The sequence below is a fragment of the Pituophis catenifer genome, unplaced genomic scaffold (assembly GCF_029215685.1).
Source record: "Pituophis catenifer annectens isolate HBS135680 unplaced genomic scaffold, rPitCat1.0.hap2 SCAF_4, whole genome shotgun sequence".
In the NCBI taxonomy this organism is placed as follows: domain Eukaryota; kingdom Metazoa; phylum Chordata; class Lepidosauria; order Squamata; family Colubridae; genus Pituophis; species Pituophis catenifer.
In genome coordinates, this window is record NW_027256884.1 from 73583610 (window position 1) to 73604038 (window position 20429).

Consider the following 20429-nt stretch of genomic DNA (forward strand, 5'->3'; position numbering starts at 1 on the left):
GTTCAAGTCCCTGCCAACACTCACATGTCCATCACCCACATGTCCATCACATGGTCCAATCCAAACACTGTCCCAACTGGAGATGCCTCCTAGTTCCAGCCATCCAGGTGCGGGGCAAGATGACCTTGACTTTCTGAGAAAGGAATATTATGACTATATATCACTCTGGCTCCATACAATCCCCCTCCCAGTCTCCCACAGTAGTAAATGTGGCAGGCCTGAAGGCCCAACGAAAAAGATGACTTCCAAGCCTGACACTTAGTTATGCACATGCAAGACATACATATCAGACAGCCTTTTGTGCTCAGCAGTGTAATGTACATATAAATGTGGGCTTTTTAAAAATTTCAGTCATGGAAGCAAAACTACAGTACGTACATATTCCTTTGTATGGACAGATCTGCAACTGTTTTCCTATACACTCTTCCCTGGGAAATACCACACCAAGTGTAGTGAGTCTTAGCTCAGATCAAATAGGCAATAAGACAGCATAAATGTTAATTTTCTGGTTTTTAATGGTCACAGCTAAGCCAGTTGTATTATTAAGTGATACTGTGTGTTCCACTTGTTTTTAATTTACTTTATAAAAAAAAAAAAAAATTCTGAGCCACCCGGAGTCAGCTGGATTTGGATAGTATCAAAATTGAATAAATAAATATTTTGTGAGATGGACTACTTAATTTATTTATATAAAGCATTTATATATCTTCATCTCAATTTATATTAATACAGTGCAGATAATTAACTTAATTTCTGGTTTCTACATCATCCTTGTAGGTAGATATTCTGAGAGCACTTGGGGTTGAAATAATAAGAACTCCCTGCGCCAAGTTTGATGATCCAGAATCCAATGTTCGTGTTGCTTGGAAACTGAAAAATGAAATTCCAAATTCACATATTTTGGATCAGGTATAGATTCCTACTTCTGATTTAGAATGGATCAATATTCTGAATTATTTTCCATCCAGTTGCTTTACTCAACCTGGGATGCAAAACTATCTGTATAGTATTAATTTGAAAAAAGCTAACCTTCTTCAGAAGTCTTATGAAAGGAGGGAAGAAGGGGCATAAGAGATTCTGAGCATAAAATTAGGGCAGAACTGCAAACTTTCTAACCTTCAGCACCAAATGGACCTGCAGTGGCCCCAACCCTAAGTACACTGATTTCTAATTACCTTTTTCATCTGAAAAGAAGGAGGTAGGGAGGAAAGTGATAGTTTTCCAGTCTCTTCTGCAGCATCTGAGTGGTTTAAAGCAGGGGTTTCCAACATCAGCATAGCTGGCTGAGGAATTCTGGGCATTGAAGTCCACAAATCTTAAAGTTGCCAAGGTTGGAGAGCCCTGTTTTAAAGAAATGTATACTGCATGGCCAAATTACTTACCCTGTGCCATGTGCTGCCAACACAGAAAGGTGTATCTATTAATTGGAGGGAGGGAGGGATCTTTCATGCTGTGTGAGCAAACCATTCAGATATTCTCCATCAGATTACTAGGAAGCAAGGGATGGTGTGTTATATATTTACCTCAAAGTTCATAACATTTACTAAATGTATATACAGATTAAACAAATCCCTATATTATATTGTTTAACTCAAAATACAGAGAGTTTTAAGAAATAAAAGAACAAGAAGATGAAACAATTATTTAAATGAAACTTTTTTTTTTATGATAATGAGTTTGGAAAGAAAGTTGCAGGATTATAAACTGGTAGGTGGACCTGGTTTGTGGGGGCAATAAACTGACTTTGTATAAAAAAGAACATAGCTTTGGGGGGGGGGGCAAAGCCCTACTAAGCAGGTATATACAAAAGTATGAAGGCTATTGCTTAACGCATTGTAAGCCGCCCTGAGTCTCTGGAAAAGGGCGGCATATAAATCGAACCAATAAATAAATAAATAAATAGGTGACCATTTCAGAAAACGAGGAACCAGGTGGCATGCTGGTTTCTTGGCTGAGTTGATAGGGTGGGCAATGCTGCTTTTTGGTCTGCAGCCAGAGCTATTTTATGTATTTTATTTCACTTATATAGCAGGCAATAAATATTAAAATATACCATTATTACTCTAGTTAATACCTGTTGAGTCTCAGCTGAACCATTTCCCACATTATTTTCAAAGGCAACATTGCATGTAACACATTGTTTTTCTCACTGTATTTCACTAGCACCTGGGTAACCATTCAATATATCTTCAGTAACAAGTAAACAATACTTTATAAATAAATCTTTACCTATATATAAAGAAAGAATACTTGTATAATAATAATGCTTCTCTATTGCGATACTTTTAGAGCTATATGGCTTAATACACACATACACACTATCATCTAGAAATCTACAATTGATCCACCAATTTGAGCATCAGATGTTTTTCTTTTGTCTGTTTCTTTCCCACAATAGTATCGAAATCCAAGTAATCCATTGGCACACTATGATACCACAGCTGAAGAGCTCTTGGAGCAGTGTGATGGTATGATTAATAATCCTTTGATCAATATAATGTGCATTTTCCTTTAAATAAAGTGAAAACATATTCTACTCAATTTATTAGAAATCTTGATTGTGAGTTGCTATTTCTCATGCTTGATTTTCTTCTCCCATATCAGGATTTCACTTGGATGTGAACGTGGCAACCATTAGTACAAGCTACAGTTTATGATTATTACAATAAATGCATGAGGGATGTAATTCCACATGTATCTCTGCACTTGCAAATCCATTACCCTCTTACTCTGCTTTTTTATTTGAAGCCCACATTATTCCAAGTAATAATTAAATAATTATTTTTGGAGTAAATAAATAGTAAAATATTAACCCTCCTCTATTACTCGGTAATAGGCAATGTAAACATACATTGTTAAAAAGAAGCTGTTCCCAAAATATATTAAGAATCACTGTACTGTCACTGTGTAAAACAGCAGAATGTTCTGACTGCTGTAGAAGATTTGGCTGAAAGCCGAGGTGGGCTGCACTTACTTTAACAAAGGATTCACTGGTTGTGAGCGCTCGGTTCTCTCCCTTTGGGAGAGAAACGGGAGCGTCAAACATGCTCCTAATCGACTCAGGCAGCTCTGGTGAGTACAGCAGGGGCGGCGCGGATCACAGATGGGCCAGCCAACGAGCCAGAAAGTTAGTTATAAATGGAAAGCAGAGCACAAGGGTGGGTGGGCGGGCCCAGCCAGTGATCAGAGCTAAGGGTTCATCTGAACCCTTGCGACCATGCAGGTGCCCACCACCACTGGCTGAAAGGCAATTAAATTTAAAGCTTCCTTCAACTTAAGCTTGATCTCGCTGTGATTACACAGACATTTCCATATACAGTGGTACCTTGATACTCATCGTTAATTGGTTCCAGGAGATGTGATGAGTACCAAAAATGAGTACCAATACATTTTTCCCATAAGGAATATGTAGTGTCTCACAAGGCAGCCAACATTAACAAGTTCTAGTTTGTGCATTGAGTATCAAATAAATGATGAATACCGGGACAATTTTTTTGTGTCAACATGTGTTGAGTACCAGATTCGATGAGTTTCAAAGCAGTTGAGTACCAAAATACTACTGTATAATTATCTTTGGCAATAATATGAAAGTGACCTCCCGTTGCATTCTTCTGTGATGTTACTGTAGCTTGTTGTTCTTGCTTGCTTCCCAGCCTGGCTTTTAGTCCAGGATTCTGGTGACCTTTTATCTTATTATTAACCAGATTTATTTATTTTTTTCAAATTTATGTAGCTGCCCATCTCACAAAATAAACTTCTCTGGGTGACAGAGGTATTGTCATACTTTTCAAGATCAGCAAAAGTCAGCCAAGTGCTGCTACCTGCTGGATATAAAAGATAGATGCAGGTCATTAAAAATAGATGTAAGTGAAAATTGGAGTAAAACACATATAGCTAATAGTGGTTAAATGATTAAATTTATGTATTAGTGTGAACTTTTGCAATATAGTTACATGCTTTTTATTTGATTGTTTTATTTTTCTTAAATACAGGAAAAATTGATATGTTTGTGGCTGGAGCTGGCACAGGTGGTACTATCACAGGTGTTGCCAGAAAGTTGAAGGAGAAATGCCCTGCATGCAAAGTACGTGGGTCTGGCTTAGCTATTTTGACCTGGATCAGCTCTTTGGTTCCTTGAGAGTCAGTCCCCAACCTGGTCTTGGGAGCTGCTGCTATTTCTGAAGTTCTGGTGGTGAATTTTCTGGGATATTGCTGGAAATGATAATAGTGGTTAGCTTCCCAATGGCTGTCATGTGCCAGGTGGGCCATCACTAACATAGGTGGGCTATGTCAAGGTGCGACCTTTTTCTTCTTTTAAATTCATGTTTTATTTGTAGTTTTCACACCATACATATTTTGTGGACAGTGTATTGACTGGGTTAATGTCCTTTTTAAACAATGCTAACAATAATAATACAAATAAGTATGCATAATCCTAATCTTCCAACTTCAACAATACTCTTTATAATTCTTTATCATTTTTCCCATTAATTCATTTACACCTAAATAACATTTCTTTGCATTATGTATTTGTTATCCCCTACTAAGTCAGTAATATTTAATATTTTTAAAATTACTCATTATTCCACCATAATTTCAATATCCCAAAGTCTAGGATTACTAATGAGGCCAAATATTAACAAAATTTAATCAATCCTGGGATTATCTTAAATTCCCGACAATTTCTAATCCTTAAAAGTTTAAATTCACAATATATTTTAACACACTGTTAATATTAATATTACAATTAGATTACCTAATCCTAAACTTCCACCTTCTAACCTTAGTTTATTTTTAATTATAATAAATTCTATTATCTGTTAGTATATATCCATGATGGCGAACCTATGGCACGCATGCCATAGGTGGCACGTGGAGCCATATCTGTGGGCAGACGAGCGTTGCCTTAGCTCAGCTCCAACGCACATGCAGATGCCAGGCCAGTTTATTTTTGGGTCTTCCAAGCCCACCAGAAGTTGGGAAATGGGCTGTTTCCAGCCTCTGGAGGGGTGGGGAAGGCCGTTTTCAACCTCCCCAGGTTCCAAGAAAGCCTCTGGAGCCTGGGGAAGGCGAAAAGCGGACCTTCTGGGCCCACCGGAATTTGGGAAATGGGCCGTTTCTGGCCTCTGGAGGGCCTCCAGGTGGGGCAGGGAAGACCATTTTCACCAAAAAAACCTCTGGAGCCTGGGGAGGGTGAAAAATGGGCTTACCGGGACCACCAGTAACCTTTTTGCCATCGCATGCCAAACGTGGGGGGCGTGGCATGGGGAGCATTGAATTATGGGTGTGGGCATGGGCGCAAATGACCCCCCGCGCTCCCCCCGTTTTTGCACATGACGGCAAAAAGGTTAGCCATCACTGGTATATATGCTACTATTTTCCCTATTTGTATTTTCTACTTTTTCATTTTATTAATATATTTTATCACTATCCATCATCTCTTAACCTTTTTGGCATTTCATTATTTGTTGACTTCTTAATCACCCATTTATTTCTCTCTCTTGGAATTTTATAACTTTTTTTTTTATATTTTTATACCCACTGAGTATTCCCTTCAGGTTGCCCTTTGTCTCTTTCTGCTGTATCATTTGGACACCCGTCCATAAATTTTTCTTTTTTTAAAAGATATTTTTCTTTTTTTTCTCTAAACCTTTCTTTTTTTTTGAAGATATTTTTCTTTTTTCCCCCTCTGTTCTATTATAAACCTTTAAGGAATTATCTATTTGATTCCTTCTTATCAGTCCTTTCTCTTTATTAACTTTGTCTTCTTGCATCTCATTTTGATTTTTCTCTTCCACTGTTTCTTCTAATTTCTCATCTATTTTCTGAATATCATGTTCATCTTTTTCCCCCAGCTTCTACACTCATTTCTTTATCTTTAGACAATCCCCTTGTCTCCTTATTGTTCTTTATAGTTTCATGCATGCTTTTGAGCATCAAAAATTATTTCTTTATATAAGTACCTCTATTATCCCCTGATAATCCATTTTGTAACAATTTGATAAAAATTACTCATTATACCTCTATGGTTCCAACATCTCAATATTTAAAAGCTCCAACAGAGCCAGTTATTAATAAGATTTAGTCAATCCCATAGTTATACCTCCAAATCCCCTAAATTTATAATCTTTAAAGTTCTTTAGTATTTTACAGCCTTTTGGTTTTCCAGTTATTTCTCTTCCCAACTGTCCAAATTTTAAAATCTATTTAACTTTTCTTCTTTTCTCTTTTCTTCTATCATCTTTCTTCTTTTGCCTCATAGAGTGTTCTGTCAAATAGCATTAATAATCCAAATCTGAATTAATCCACTAGGTTTCCTCCAATCTTTCAAATCCACAATCCAATAACCAGTTTCAATAGAGTTTAGTTATTTGCTATTTAAATTTGCAATTTGATTCATTTTAAAAATCTTCAAAAAAGGAAAGAAACTCACTAAGTATTTCAAAATATCCTTATCGTCTTCTAAAGTAGAATCAAGATCAGGTGTTGTTTACTTTCTTCTATATATTAGACCAGTGGTTCTCAACCTATGGGTCGGGACCCCTTTGGGGGTCGAACGACCCTTTCACAGGGGTCGCCTAAGACCATTGGAAAATACATATTTTCAATGGTCTTAGGAACAATTTTATGGTTGGGGGTCACCACAACATGAGGAACTGTATTAAAGGGTCGCGGCATTAGGAAGGTTGAGAACCACTGTATTAGACATTCCTCACTTTCATTAAAAGTTCTCACGCTGTAGTGCTCCTCCTCTTCCAGTAGAAGGCTCTCCTGCTCCAAATTGCAACATTAAACAGTATGTCAAAAGCAGCTGATTATTGATAAGTCCAGGGGGTTTAAAGATACAAATAAGAAAGATAGTTTCTCCCAAAATTCACCTTTCAGATTGTTTAAGCTTTTTTCAAGGCTTTCTATATTTTAAAGCTTCCTTTGTGCATTTCTTTCACCTCTTTGTTTTCAGTCTTTAGTCTTCTCTGTGTGTCTAATTGCCACTTCCTTAACCCTTGGAGCTTATTTTTAAAAATTCTTGTATTTAAGTTAAGTCTTTAGAGTAGGAGTTGGAAGTTATCTCACCCAGCTTCAATGCTCTGTCCATGGACCGCTCCAGCACAAATCTTATGGTCCCAGTTATCCCAGCTTGTGACTAGCCAAAAATGGCCGTTGACCCTGCTATTGTTCAGGAGAGTTTGCTTCAGACCTAATGAGGAGTTCCTCTTTGTCCACAAAGCACCTCTTCTTTCTTTGCCGCCCCTACAAGACGGCTTTGACCCCATATGGTCTCCCGACAGCAGTTGCCAGCTGGATTTCACGGGGCTCGATGAAGCCCTCTATTTTTCCAAGCCATTCTCGCCACGATATCAATCAGAAGTCAAGATGCAACCTTCTAACAAGCAAGTCAGTGGGGAAGCCAGAGTCACTTAACCGTTTTACAAATGTAACTGCATTGATTCATTTAACTATGGAAAGAAAGGTTGTAAAATGGGGCAAACTCACTGAACAATTACCTTGCTTAGTAGCAGAAATTTTTCAGCTCAGTTGTGATCATAGATTGAGAACTATCTGTATAGGCTTCATAAGACTCCAGTGATTTGCCTCCAATGAAAGTTATCCCTGTAAAAACTCCCTTAACTTCCTACCACTTCTACATTATTATAAAAAATAATTGACTGAAGAAATGAATGGCATTAAACAGTTTATCTTCCTTCACAGATTGTTGGAGTAGATCCCGAAGGCTCCATTGTTGCTTTGCCCAGCTCATTAAATACAGTCTCAGCCAAGGATACAACAATGGAAGTGGAAGGGATTGGTCACGACTTTATCCCAACTGTCCTTGATAGATCCGTAAGTCCTAGTGTGACAAATGTCACCAGACTTAGGAATGAAGTGTGTGATGCTAAGAATAAGCAGCTTCAGGATCCACACAGGATTCATTTAAAATTATTTACTGATGTTGATATATTTATACATCGGCACAGGAACAATCTACAGATCTATATTAAATATATAAATGTACCGTATATTCTCAAACATATACACACTCACTTCCTTATTTAGCAGTCAAGTTCTGTTCCAACAACCAAGTCATTAAACGAAATGGTTGCTAAGTGAACAGGTGATTGACATGCTATGAAGATCGCTTTTTGCTTCCATCTCATTTGCATAAAGTTCTCTCATACAGCTACACCAGTTTTACTTTCACTCCAGCATATGTTGTTGTCAGGCACATGGAATTTGATTGTAAATGCACACATTGATTGGAAAATATTTTTAAAAAAACATTTATTACTGCAATATTTGCAAATTGACACTAATTGAGGTAGTTGCTAAATGGGGGGGTGTATATTCATTTATTCATTCATTCATTCATTCATTCATTCATTCATTCATTCATTGTTTTGGAAGCTGCTAATTCAACCAAAATATATGTGTATTTGGAGATGATGATGATGGTGACAATGATGGTGATGATGATACAAAATACATTATATTCCTTGTCTTTATAAGACCAAAATTGAAACGTATATATTAACAAAAAAAATTATACAAAAGGAATTCCATGTAGTTGTTTAGAGGGAAAATTTTAAAAAGTATAAATATGCGGAAATGAAGTAAAATAAATCTAATATTGACCTCCTTTTTGCATATGTTTGATTTCTGCCTATGGGATGCATTCATCTTGTCATTCCAAGAGTGTCCCAGCACCAACTATATCAGGAGAGTCAAGGAATTATGGTCCAAATCCTAAACCAGGGGAAAACCTCATGTCAGTTGTAACCAAAAAATGTTCACCTTCTGAAACATCTTGTCTTTTACTATGCAACCCTCTATGATGCATTTGTTGCTAAAGTGGGTGAAAAAGATTTGCCCATCATTATTGAAAAATGCTGAAATCCATTTTTTTTCCTTTTGTATTCTTGGTAGGTAATAGATCAATGGTGCAAAAGCAATGATAAAGAATCCTTCCTTATGGCTCGTAGATTAATTAAAGAGGAAGGCTTGCTTTGCGGTAAGTATTGCACAGTGATAAACATCAGAAAAAATTACTTAGCTCCTAAGCATAAAAACAAACCAAAATTTAAAAATATAAGGACCACACAGTTCTTATATTGATGGAATAATTATGTAGGTATTAATTGTTTATTTGCAGTGGCAGGGGAGAGTGGGACACAACGCATAGTAGACAATCTTGGAGATGTCCAGGCCCAGAACTATGTAGGATTTTAAGGGTGACAACCCAAACTTTGGACCTCATCTGCCAGGCAATGCAGCTCCGATAGTAGTGGTGATGTGTGTGAGCAAAATGAATGTGTCCATAACTTTTGCAACTGCTGCACCAGTGATGGGATTCAAAAAATTTTACTACCGATTATGTGGGCGTGAGTTGGTGGGCGTGGTTTGGTGGGCATGGCAGGGGAAGGATACTGTAAAATCTCCATTCCCACCCCACTTCAGGGGAAGGATACTGTAAAATCTCCATTCCCTCCCCACTCCAGGGGAAGGTTAGTGCAAAATCCCCATTTCCTTCCGATCAGCTGGAACTTGGGAGGCAGAGAATAGATGGAGGCGAGGCCAGTCAGAGGTGGTATTTACTGGTTCTCTGAACTACTCAAAATTTCCTCTACCAGTTCTCCAGAACTAGTCAGAAGCTGCTGAATACCACCTCTGTGCTGCATGTTGTAGCAGTGGAAATTTCTGAATGATTACTGTCATGTTGAATGATTTGGAAAAATTCCACTGTGAGGCAATAAAGGCATGAGTGACATGATAAAACCTCCTCTTTAGAAATGGATGCCACTGGCATACAAGATGTAGTTGTGCAAAGTTCCTCTTAAAACCTTGAACTCTTACTTCACATTATAGAGTAGGCTTATACAATATATTGAATGTTTTGCATCTCAGGAGGTCTGTCCCAGAGGCGGGTTTCAAAACCCGTCGCTACTGGTTTGCTCATGGGAGCACTTGCGTGCAACGCTTCTGCGCATGCAGAGAAGTGTCCGGGCAGGTGGGCAGAGCCTCCCGCCACCGCCGCTATCGGTTCGCCTGATCCAGGGTGAACTGGTAGCAATCCACCACTGGTCTGTCCTCTATCTGTGTACCATAGAGAAAAATAATTTAGACATTATATTAAAAAGGAGTGAATACTGACAAGGCTAACTCCTTAACTTAACTGAGCCATGGTGGCACAGTGGTTAGAATGCAGTATCGCAGGCTACTCTTCTCACTGCCAGCAGTTCAATCCTGAATGGCTCAAGGTTGACTCAGCCTTCCATCCTTCCGAAGTTGGTAAAATGAGGACCCAGATTGTTGGGGGCAATAAGCTGACTCTGTAAACTGCTTAGAGGGTTGTAAAGCACTATGAAGTGGTATATAAGTCTAAATGCTATTGCTATTATCTTATAGTAATGCCATCGTTTTTACAAACTTTTGATCAAAGTATCTACTAGATATGAAAACTGTTACACAAAAGGAAAAAACAGTCCAACCTATCAAAAACAGCACCACAAAAAACAGATTAGGAACACAAGTTAAAATACGGAAGAAAATGGTAAGTGAACACCTGTCTACCCTAGATGAGTTCAAATCATCAGGACCGGATGGATTACACTGCAAGATTCTGAAGGAACTGGCAGATGAGATATTAGAACTGCCAAAGGACTGGAAAAGAGCTGATGTAATTCCCATCTTCATAAAGGAAAAAAAATAGATCCAGGAAACTACAGACCTATCAGTCTGACCTCAATACCAGGGAAGATTCTGGAAAAGATAATCAAGCAACGAATCAGCGAACACCTAGAAGCAAACAAAGTAATAAACAAAAGCCAACATGGGTTTGTCAAAAACAGATCATGCCAGACTAAATTTATTGCATTCTTTGACAAAGTGACAAAACTAGTGGACCAGAGGAATACTGTTGATATAATTTACTTGGACTTCTGTAAGGCATTTGATAAAGTAGACCATAACCTACTACTAGATAAAGTAGAAAAATGTGGGTTAGACAGCATCACTACCAGATGGATTCGTAACTGGCTGACCAACTGCACTCAATGTGTAGTCCTCAATTGGAACTGCATCTACATGGAGGGAAGTATGCAGTAGGGTACCCCAGGGCTCTGTTTTAGGCCCAGTACTCTTCAACATCTTCATCAATGACTTTGACGAGGGGATAGATGGGGAACTCATCAAATTTGCAGATGATACCAAGCTAGCAGGAATAGCCAACACTCCAGAAGATAGGCTTAAGATACAGAAGGATCTTGACAGACTAGAACATTGGGCGCTATCTAATAAAATGAAATTCAATGGTGAAAAAAGTAGGTTCTACATTTAGGCAAGAAAAACAAAATGCCCAGGTACAGTATATGTGGTACCTCGCTCAATAGTAGTAACTGTGAGAGGGATCTTGGAGTCCTAGTGGACAACCATTTAAATATGAGCCAGCAATGTGCAGTAACAGCCAAAAAAGCCAACACAGTTCTAGGCTGCATAAACAGAGAGATAGAATCAAGATCACATGAAGTGTTAATACCACTTTATAATGCCTTGGTAAGGTCATACTTGGAATACTGCATTCAGTTTTGGTCGCCATGATGTAAAAAAGATGTGGAGACTCTAGAAAGAGTGCAGAGAAGAGCAACAAAGATGATTAGGGGACTGAAGGCTAAAACATATGAAGAACGGTTGCAGGAACTGGGTATGTCTAGTTTAATTAATAGAAGGACTAGGAGTGATATGATAGCAGTGTTCGAATGTCTTGCCAAAGAAGAAGAGAGAGTCAAGCTATTCTCCAAAGCACCTGAGGGTAGGACAAGAAGCAATGGGTGGAAACTAATCAAGGAGAGAAGCAATTTAGAACTAAGGAGAAATTTCCTGACAGAACCAGTGGAACAACTTGCCTCCAGAAATTGTGAATGCTCCAACACTGGAAGTTTTAAAGAAGATATTGGATAACGATTTGTCTGAAATCGTGTAGGGTTTCCTGCCTAGGCAAGGGGTTGGACTAGAAGACCTCCAAGGTCCCTTCCAACTCTGTTATTCTATTTCTATTGTTTATTATTTTCTTATTCAGGGAAATTTTTTAAATGGAATCACATCCAATCCAAAACGGAGTCCCACAACATTAGGGTATGAACAATTCTGAGATTCAGCATCCACAAATCTCCATTGCTGGATTCTTAGATCAATACAAGAATATCATGTCAGAATAGAAAAAGTCCTTACTCAATGCAGTACCACTCACCATGCCCTTTTGCTGTAAAAACGTGGTTAAACAGGCAAAGCTGCATTTATGGAATTCAGTTTACTGATGTAAAATCAAGATTGCTTTGACAAAGTTTTAAAGGCTTCAAAAGAAGTATGTCTGATATACTGCGAGCATCAGAATAAGTAAGCATCAAGATTAATATTTTTTGGGAAACATTTACAAGTTCAAATTGCTTTATTCTTTTTATGTTCAGTGTTTTGCTATTACTTTTCCTTGTTTTCTTTTCCTTGTTGAGTAACGTGTGTATCATCTGGCTTCTATAATAGGAGGCAGTGCAGGCAGTGCGATGTCTGCAGCTGTGAAAGCTGCCAAGCAACTAAAAGAAGGTCAACGCTGTGTTGTCCTCTTACCTGACTCTGTGAGGAACTACATGTAAGAGATTGGCTTTTCGCTTCTTTATAACACATTCATTGGAATGCGAAAGGGATCGTGTTGATTAAACTGCCTGCCAAAAGAGTGCCTACAGATCCTCCCCTTGCTGAATTCTACCCTCTTCCTGAAACTTCACACTTCTGAGAAAGGGATTGGATCCTTTCCTTCCTTTCTTCAAATTGCCCCATTACTCTTTATACATGGAGAAAGGGATTATTTCCCCTTTCTCTTTGCATAGAGAGGCATGAAGGGATCTAATTGCACTAGGCAGGATGTGGATCTTCTGGGAGAGGAAGAACCTCTGCTTCGCCTTAAGGAGAGGACTTGCAAGCTGTTTTCTACCAGCATTTTAATTTTAAGGATCGCTTAGAGAAAGGTGCAATATTAGCAGCTGTTTCTGATTCTAAAATATGAAAAAAAAAAACAAACGCTGATATCAATGTTTCTATGTCATCAATAAATTATGGAAATATTGGATTTGCTGGTAGATCTCTAGGATTTGCAGTAAGGTTTTCTAATTCCTAATATCATTATTAATAGCAAATGTCCCCAACGTTTTCCATTAAAACATCTGCTTTATAGTATTTCAGAGGTTGGTTTGTAACTGTACCAATGATGTCTTAGTAAAGGAGGTATTTGACTTCATTCTACCTCTTTCCTTGACAAATACTGTTTGTAGCTGAATCATATTAAACAAAGCCAACCCAAAACACTGTGTTGTTGGCTAAAGCCACCCAGAGTTAGTTGGAAGATGGATGGCTATATAAGTATTTTAAATAAATAAATAAATAAATAAATAAATAAATAAATAAATAAATAAATAAATAAATAAATAAATAAATCAGAAAAACAAACAGTGTTTGTTCAAGTCAAATGCACTAAATCCAGAAGTGCCCTCTTGTTAGGAGTAAAAATAAAATAATGCATAAATCAAGTAACTATCTCTTGCCTTTTCATCACATCCCCAATTAGCTGACTGTTGCATTTTATTTTATTTTATTATATTTTGTTTTATTGTTTTATTTATTGGCTGACCATCTTACCATAGGGTAACCCTGGTAGATTACAATATCAAAGTTAAAGTTGCCTAACAGTAAGGCCAGCTATTATTTTATACAAGTTTTCAACTTTATCACCAACATTTTAATAAATCCATTCCACAGTTGCCTCCAAAAATGCCTTCTATCTTGTTCCTCCCTCACCCCAACTACAGCTAATTTGCTGATTGGAACTCAATTTTAAAGATTATTGTAGCTTAAAGATTTAAAATGTAGTTATATAGATTGGTTCAGTAATATATGCAACAGTATCAGCAAGGAAGCATCAAAAGAAGCCAAGATGACAAGATGGTGTTAAATGCAAGACAATGCCCCTTTGTAGCAGCGTTGACATCACACACATGTACAAAAGGAGCAAGGCTTAGATTGTGATGCCAGGTTCCTGTTTTGATCCCCTGAATTAGGACACCCAAAATTTAACACAATGCCTTCATTCTCTTTTCATTGTTTCCAGGTCTAAGTTTTTGAATGACAAATGGATGGCCCAGAATGGATTTCTAAAAGATGTTCAGGAACATTATCCTTGGTAAGTTCAAAGTACTTGACCTGTTTTGATACTTTATCTGTTTTCCCACCACCATCACCCAATATAGGCCTATATTAAATGGCTTTTATTCGCAGCACAGTGGAAATCCGACTGACAACAATGGCAACAATTATGGGAAAGGAATTATAAATTGACAATGGCAACTGCATATAAAGAAAATCTATATAAAATGTTTTATAGGTGGCATATGCCACCAGAAAGATTAACAAAGATGTTTAAGGATAAATCAGCCAACTGTTGGAAATGTTTGCATTTGCCGGGATCATACTATCATATGTGGTGGTCATGTTTAGAAGCAAAAAATTATTGGTCTAGAATACAGAAATGGTTGGAAGAAATATTACATAAATCTATAGAATTAAAACCAGAGTTTTTTTTATTGGGTATTCTCCCAATAAATAGAGAGATATAGTAAAGAAGATGTGTATTTAACTATACATATAATAACAGCAGCAAGAATTGTATTTGCACAAAATTGGAAGACAGAAAAAATTCCATCAGAAGGTGAAGTAATAAAAAAGATTTTAGACTGCGCAGAAATGAATAGATTAACTTTAAGAATAAGAGATAAAGAGGAATCAGTGTATTTCAAGACATGGGGAAGATTTTATATATGGTTAGAAAAGAAATATGAAGATAAGAGGATAGATAAATGATTTAGATAATAGAAAGTTAAACGAGGGAGAGGATAAAAAAGAAATAGAAACCCAGATGACACCAGAGTAAATGAAAAAGGGGGATGGGAGTGGGAAAAAGAAAGAAGATAATAAGAATAAATGTACAATTATGATGATAATACTGATAGATAGAATAAATCTGAAAAGAAACTGAAAGAAAGTATATATTATTAGAATACAGGAGTTGCTCGGATACCAAACAAGGAGAATATTCCACAGTAAAGAAGATAGAAAGGAGAGAGGAGTAGAGGGTAGGAAGAGGAGAGGGAGGAAGAGGAATTGAAGAAAGGGAAAAGGAGAGGAAGGAAGGGTAGGGGACAGGAGTAGGAGAGAAGGTGAGAAGGGGAAAAGAAGAGAGGAGTGGGGGAAAGGAAGGGGAAGTAGGATGAGGTAGGAGAGGAGGAAGGAGAAAGTAGGAGAGGAGAAGAGGGAGGGAGGGAAGGGAAAGAGGAGAAGAAGAAGGGTTGTTGTGAAATGAGGGAAGAAAGGGTAGAAGAGCAACTCCGAATGTAATTAAAATGCCTTATTTTAATGCTTCTTTAAGGAAAACATGTATATGTGGGATTAATTATGTATAAGAAAATGTACATTTTATGTTATGTGTATAAGAAATAAAGCTGAAAAACTTCTGGAAATCCGACTGACCTTCCCAGTCCTTCAATATTCATTCTGTGCCAATGAGGAGATGGCATTTGCCAACAGAAAGACTCCATAATCCTTAGAGAAAAATTAAACAGAAAAAGAAGAAATCAAATAGTTATACTGTTATACTTTTTAAAAAAACCCTTCTGTATTGAAACCAGTTACACAGAGAGGTGTTAAGTATTCCTTCATGGGGTGTGTTTAAAGAGAGGCTAGACAGCAGTCTGTCAAATATACTTATATATATATATTTGCACAGAGCAGATTGGATTTGATGACTTAAATGCCCCCTTCCAAATTTCTTTTGGTACCTGTAATGCTTCTAAGAATGGGAATCAGTTAAATACAGTTAATTTATGAGGACTTCTTCCAGTTTGGGTATTGTTTATGAAACTTGTTACCATTATTTGGGAGAAGTAGCATCCAGGCTACATGGATAATTGAGATCTTTTTCTATTTGCATTGCGATTCCAAGTTTTCGTGTGTGACTTGCCTTTATATTCTTATAAAGAGGCGCACTTTGAAAGGAAAAACAGGAATTATCTTTATAGGAAATGGCATGCTAAGGACAAATCTTTTATCTTGTTTCTAAATTAATTAAATAAATCCCTTATATTTATCTCAGTCTTCTTTCATTTAAGCTGTGTACATAGAACAATAATCCAGGCAGACCAGAACAGATTCTGACTGCAGAGCAGTAACAATATATACTGCTCTTTTTTCTCTGACAGGTGGTGGAATATTAAAGTCCAGAAGCTGAATCTTTCTGCTCCTCTGATTCTTCTCTCAGATGTGAACTGTCAAAAAGCAGTTGAAATCCTGCAAGAAAAGTTATGCAATCAAGCACCAGTTGTTGCAGAATCAGGGTAACTTTCTTTTTAGTGTGGGCACGGGCAACTGATGTTGGGAGGAGTGAGCCTTCATTTTTCCAAGGGTCCATTTTAAAAGTTCTTTTTTATGGAGCAAAATAACCATTACATCCTGAATAAGTTCTATGTAATCATTTAACAACTTCTGGGGAAGCAAAAGTAAAAAAAAAAAAAAAAAAGTACCACCAAATGCCAATACCGCAATATTTTTTGGGGGTGGGGGCTACCAACTGTGGGCTAGGAGTTATCCACTTCTGCCTTGTTTCAGCAGTAACTTCCCTTCAAGATAATATTTCATAAAGGTTTATGTCTAAAGCAGTAAAGGGTTGTCCATTATTCTCTTAAGAGGATCCTTAAATAGATACTAAGAATGCTAGACTCAATATGGACTCAGTCCCTGCACATGGAGAATTTGATAGGATTCCATGTCTTTGTCTTCTTCCATGTCTGAATGTAAAAAAAAAATGTTTGTTTTCTTGAAGTGTCATTTTGGGAATTGTAACTATTACCAACATCCTCTCCTCGATCCTGGCAGGAGATGCACAGTTCTCGGACCCAGTCATAAAAGTCACTTATCAACAATTTTCAAAGGTATTTATCTTTACCTTGTTGAAAAATTCATAACACATAAATGATTGCATCATCCATAAAAGTGTCTAATGAACAGGACAAGGAAGAGGCAGAACTTATGGATACAGTTTGAGAGCCAAAGAGGTTACGTGAGAGAAAGGGCTTTACCTCATAAGTAATGTGATATATCACTAAGTCCTTGTGGTCTTCATCTTGTGTTTATGGCGCCTTGCTTACCAAATGCATTAACCTCAGGATTTGTATGCTAGTCAGGTTGGTGACTGATCAATGCCTGATATATTTCATAGTTAGTATATCCCAGTAGTCTATTAACTAAAGAAAGGGGCACGAGCTCTTTCTTCTCACATGTTCAAGCCACACCTCTGTATACTGTAGCAGGTCACCTGAGCTCACCATTTTTAAAATAGGTGATGATGCAGGTTTTTGTACCTGTAGTTGTTAAATCCTGTCAGTTTACAGAAAAAAAATGGTTTTAGTGTTCAAGTATTATTAACTTAACAGTGAACCAAAGATTACAAAATATTACTGTAAATTTCAAGTGAGGCAAGGTCAAGGGGAAAGGAACAGGGTGTCCCACCTATTGCATAAAGGCAGTTTTCACATATCAGTAGGAAGACAAAGATACATCTCTTTTCTTGAGCTTTCTCAAAATAACATTCTCTGGATGAAAAAAAGACTTTCACACCTGTTATTCTTTGACTTGATGGATTTTTAAGTTGGTTCATACTGACATGAAAGAATTATGAATATAGAGTACAGTACACACAGTTTTAAAAATACAAAAAGAGCAAGCAGAAAAATACATAAAGTTATGAAGAAAGAAATAAAACTCTAAGGTATAAGCCTAGTTGAGTAAGCATGTGCAAATATAGTTGAAGTACCTGAATTTAGGGACATAGAGAACACACTTAGGAGTACGTAGGATGTAAATTAGATTTCAAGACAGGATCTTTCCTTGGTTTTGAGAATTTCATCACCAGAGCTTCATATAAATTGGGTTCTCCATGCTGTAATCTTATTTGCACCATTTCCCCACTTTCTCAGGAAACTAGGGAAGTGATAGGTGTTGCTGCTGCAACAAAATGACACAGATTTCCTATGTCAGCTTCCCATATTGTAAGGACAATATGTGGGAGGAATTTTGAATGGTGAACTTAATCTTGGGCTCCTAGTAACCATTTGATTCACTTGATTATTTGGGATGCACAGATTAATCTGGATGACACCCTGGGAAAGCTTTCATGTGTCCTGGAAAATGAACAATTTGCTGTTATAGTGCATGAAGTGCAGCAATGTAAGTACCAAGGGAGGGAGTTTATATGGCATTGAGGATTTTCAGTCAGTATTCTGGGTTCATTCTCACACCACCCTCAGCATGAACATGCCCCAGTAACCATTTTTATATGATGTGTCTTTATGATGTTGATCTTGTCTCATTCCCAGGCCATATCTGAGACACTTTAAGATTGTCTTTAGCTCTTTCATGCTTGAATTATTGTTTCCTTTCTTCTCTTGACACACCTTGGGCTACAGATATGATCTAGCATGTTTCACTGCTGTTGTGGCAAACAATATAGTTAAATACGGGATCTCCTTGGTATCAAATGGTCATTTTATGCTACTGCAAGCATGCACTCTTCAGACATGCACCCAGATTCTAGAATAGCCCTTCATTGTTACTTTCGATTGGATTGCAAGAAAGAAACCAGACTCCTGGCTTTCCTTAGTGCCTCTGCCTATTGATCTGTGCTTTCTGAAGTCCCTGTCTTGTCTTATGTGGACCTCTTTATGTGGACCTCTTTATATGCACATATAATGCTTTTTGTGGGGGGAGGTGAATCATCTGGATTTTCCAGCCCAGATATCTATCCCTGTGATGATCATTGTAATGATCACCTTACCGATCACCTTAATGATCTCTTCGAGACCGCCTTCTACCACGCCTTCTATTGCATAGCTCCCAGCGACCGGTAAGATCCCACAGAGTTGGTCTCCTCCAGGTTCCATCAGCTAAACAATGCCGTATGGCGGGCCCGCGGGGGAGGGCCTTCTCTGTGGCTGCCCCAGCTCTGGAACCAGTTACCTCCTGAGATCTGGACCATGCCCACCCTATTGGCCTTCCAAAAAGCAGTGAAGACCTGGCTTTTCCGGCAGGCCTGGGGCTGTTGATCTCACTGTTGCGATCTGGCGAGATCCGGCCATGAATGGTGTGAATGGGTTTTGTTTTTAATGTTTTAATTTTTAATGTTTTTATATATGGTTTTTAAATGCATTGTAAGCCGCCTTGAGTCTTCGGAGAAGACGGCATACAAGTTGAACAAGTTGAAGTTGAAGTTAACAGCAATGTTTGTCCCTAATGTTCAGTGATCTGGAGATGAAGGAAGAAATTTAGCTTTCCATTCCAAACCTTTTGTGTCCCTTGGAGCACAAAAAGTTATGATAAACTGCAGGCTTCTTCCCTCCCCCCAATCTGGCAGGAAATAGGGTGAGGTCTGAGGGACTACATAGAATCAATGAGACATGTTCATCTGTATGTTTTAAGTCAGAAGTTAGTCTTAAATTAAGAGTATACTGTTGGATGCTTTCTTTCATTCCTCTTTCTTTTCCAGACAATGCAAAGGGGTCCTCCTTGATGAAACAGATGGTATTTGGTGTGGCCACAGCTGTTGATCTGCTCAGCTTTATCACACCAAAGAACAAACCTCAAGAACTAAATGCATCACTCACATCTGTTTATGAGAGGACTTTTCTAGAATCAGAAAAAAATAACTTTGATGTTTAACTTAATGGTTTACAATATGGCAGGGGTGTCTGCAGGGATGGTCAAAAAAGTTAAGATGGTAACTGTGATAGGGTGACACACATAAACTCCAAGAGGAGTTTCAATCACCCCATCATGGCTGCCATATTGATTTCTTTACTGTATCCTGTTGACACCCTTGCAATATAGAATGTTTTTTATATATAAATGTGCCTAGTAGTTCTTGGTCTACTTGATGTCCCTCTGAATAATAATTTTGCTAATAATCTGAATTAAGATTTCTTTTGACATTTTTTTGTATGTTAACTTTGATTGATAAATTCATTTCAAAATCTGTTGGCAGAAGAATAAAGTAAAAGTATCTAAATAACATCCAGAACATTGACAAAGAAGGGGCTTGAAGTGCTGGCAGTAAGGTGAATGTGTGTCAGGTTTTTTTTTCTCCAGAGGAAAAAATATCTTACATATATGGAGTGACTACAAGTTGTATCTGTTAATACTGATCAACGCAACTTTAATCTTTTAAATCATTTTTCAGTAAGAAAGGTTTCTAGGTTGAGAAAATTATATCCATTTCCTCTTGATTTCAGTGGACTGGCAGCAATGTAATTGAAGATAAGATTTGAGGAAATTTGAGAGCCTTTTAC

At 37.6% G+C, this 20429-nt stretch overlaps 1 protein-coding gene across 1 annotated transcript in view; it reads left to right on the plus strand.

Moving 5' to 3' along the window:
- The window catches only part of LOC139316751 (cystathionine beta-synthase-like), a 33745-nt gene extending 13942 nt beyond the window's left edge, over positions 1 to 19803 (plus strand). The window contains exons 6-16 of the mRNA XM_070943600.1: positions 778 to 909; positions 2399 to 2468; positions 3993 to 4084; positions 7711 to 7842; positions 8923 to 9007; positions 12532 to 12637; positions 14150 to 14221; positions 16293 to 16427; positions 16913 to 17021; positions 18231 to 18315; positions 19631 to 19803. Of these exons, the coding sequence (XP_070799701.1) occupies positions 778 to 909; positions 2399 to 2468; positions 3993 to 4084; positions 7711 to 7842; positions 8923 to 9007; positions 12532 to 12637; positions 14150 to 14221; positions 16293 to 16427; positions 16913 to 17021; positions 18231 to 18315; positions 19631 to 19803 (1191 nt within the window). The remainder of the gene's footprint in view (positions 1 to 777; positions 910 to 2398; positions 2469 to 3992; positions 4085 to 7710; positions 7843 to 8922; positions 9008 to 12531; positions 12638 to 14149; positions 14222 to 16292; positions 16428 to 16912; positions 17022 to 18230; positions 18316 to 19630) is intronic.
- Positions 19804 to 20429: the final 626 nt, after the last annotated feature.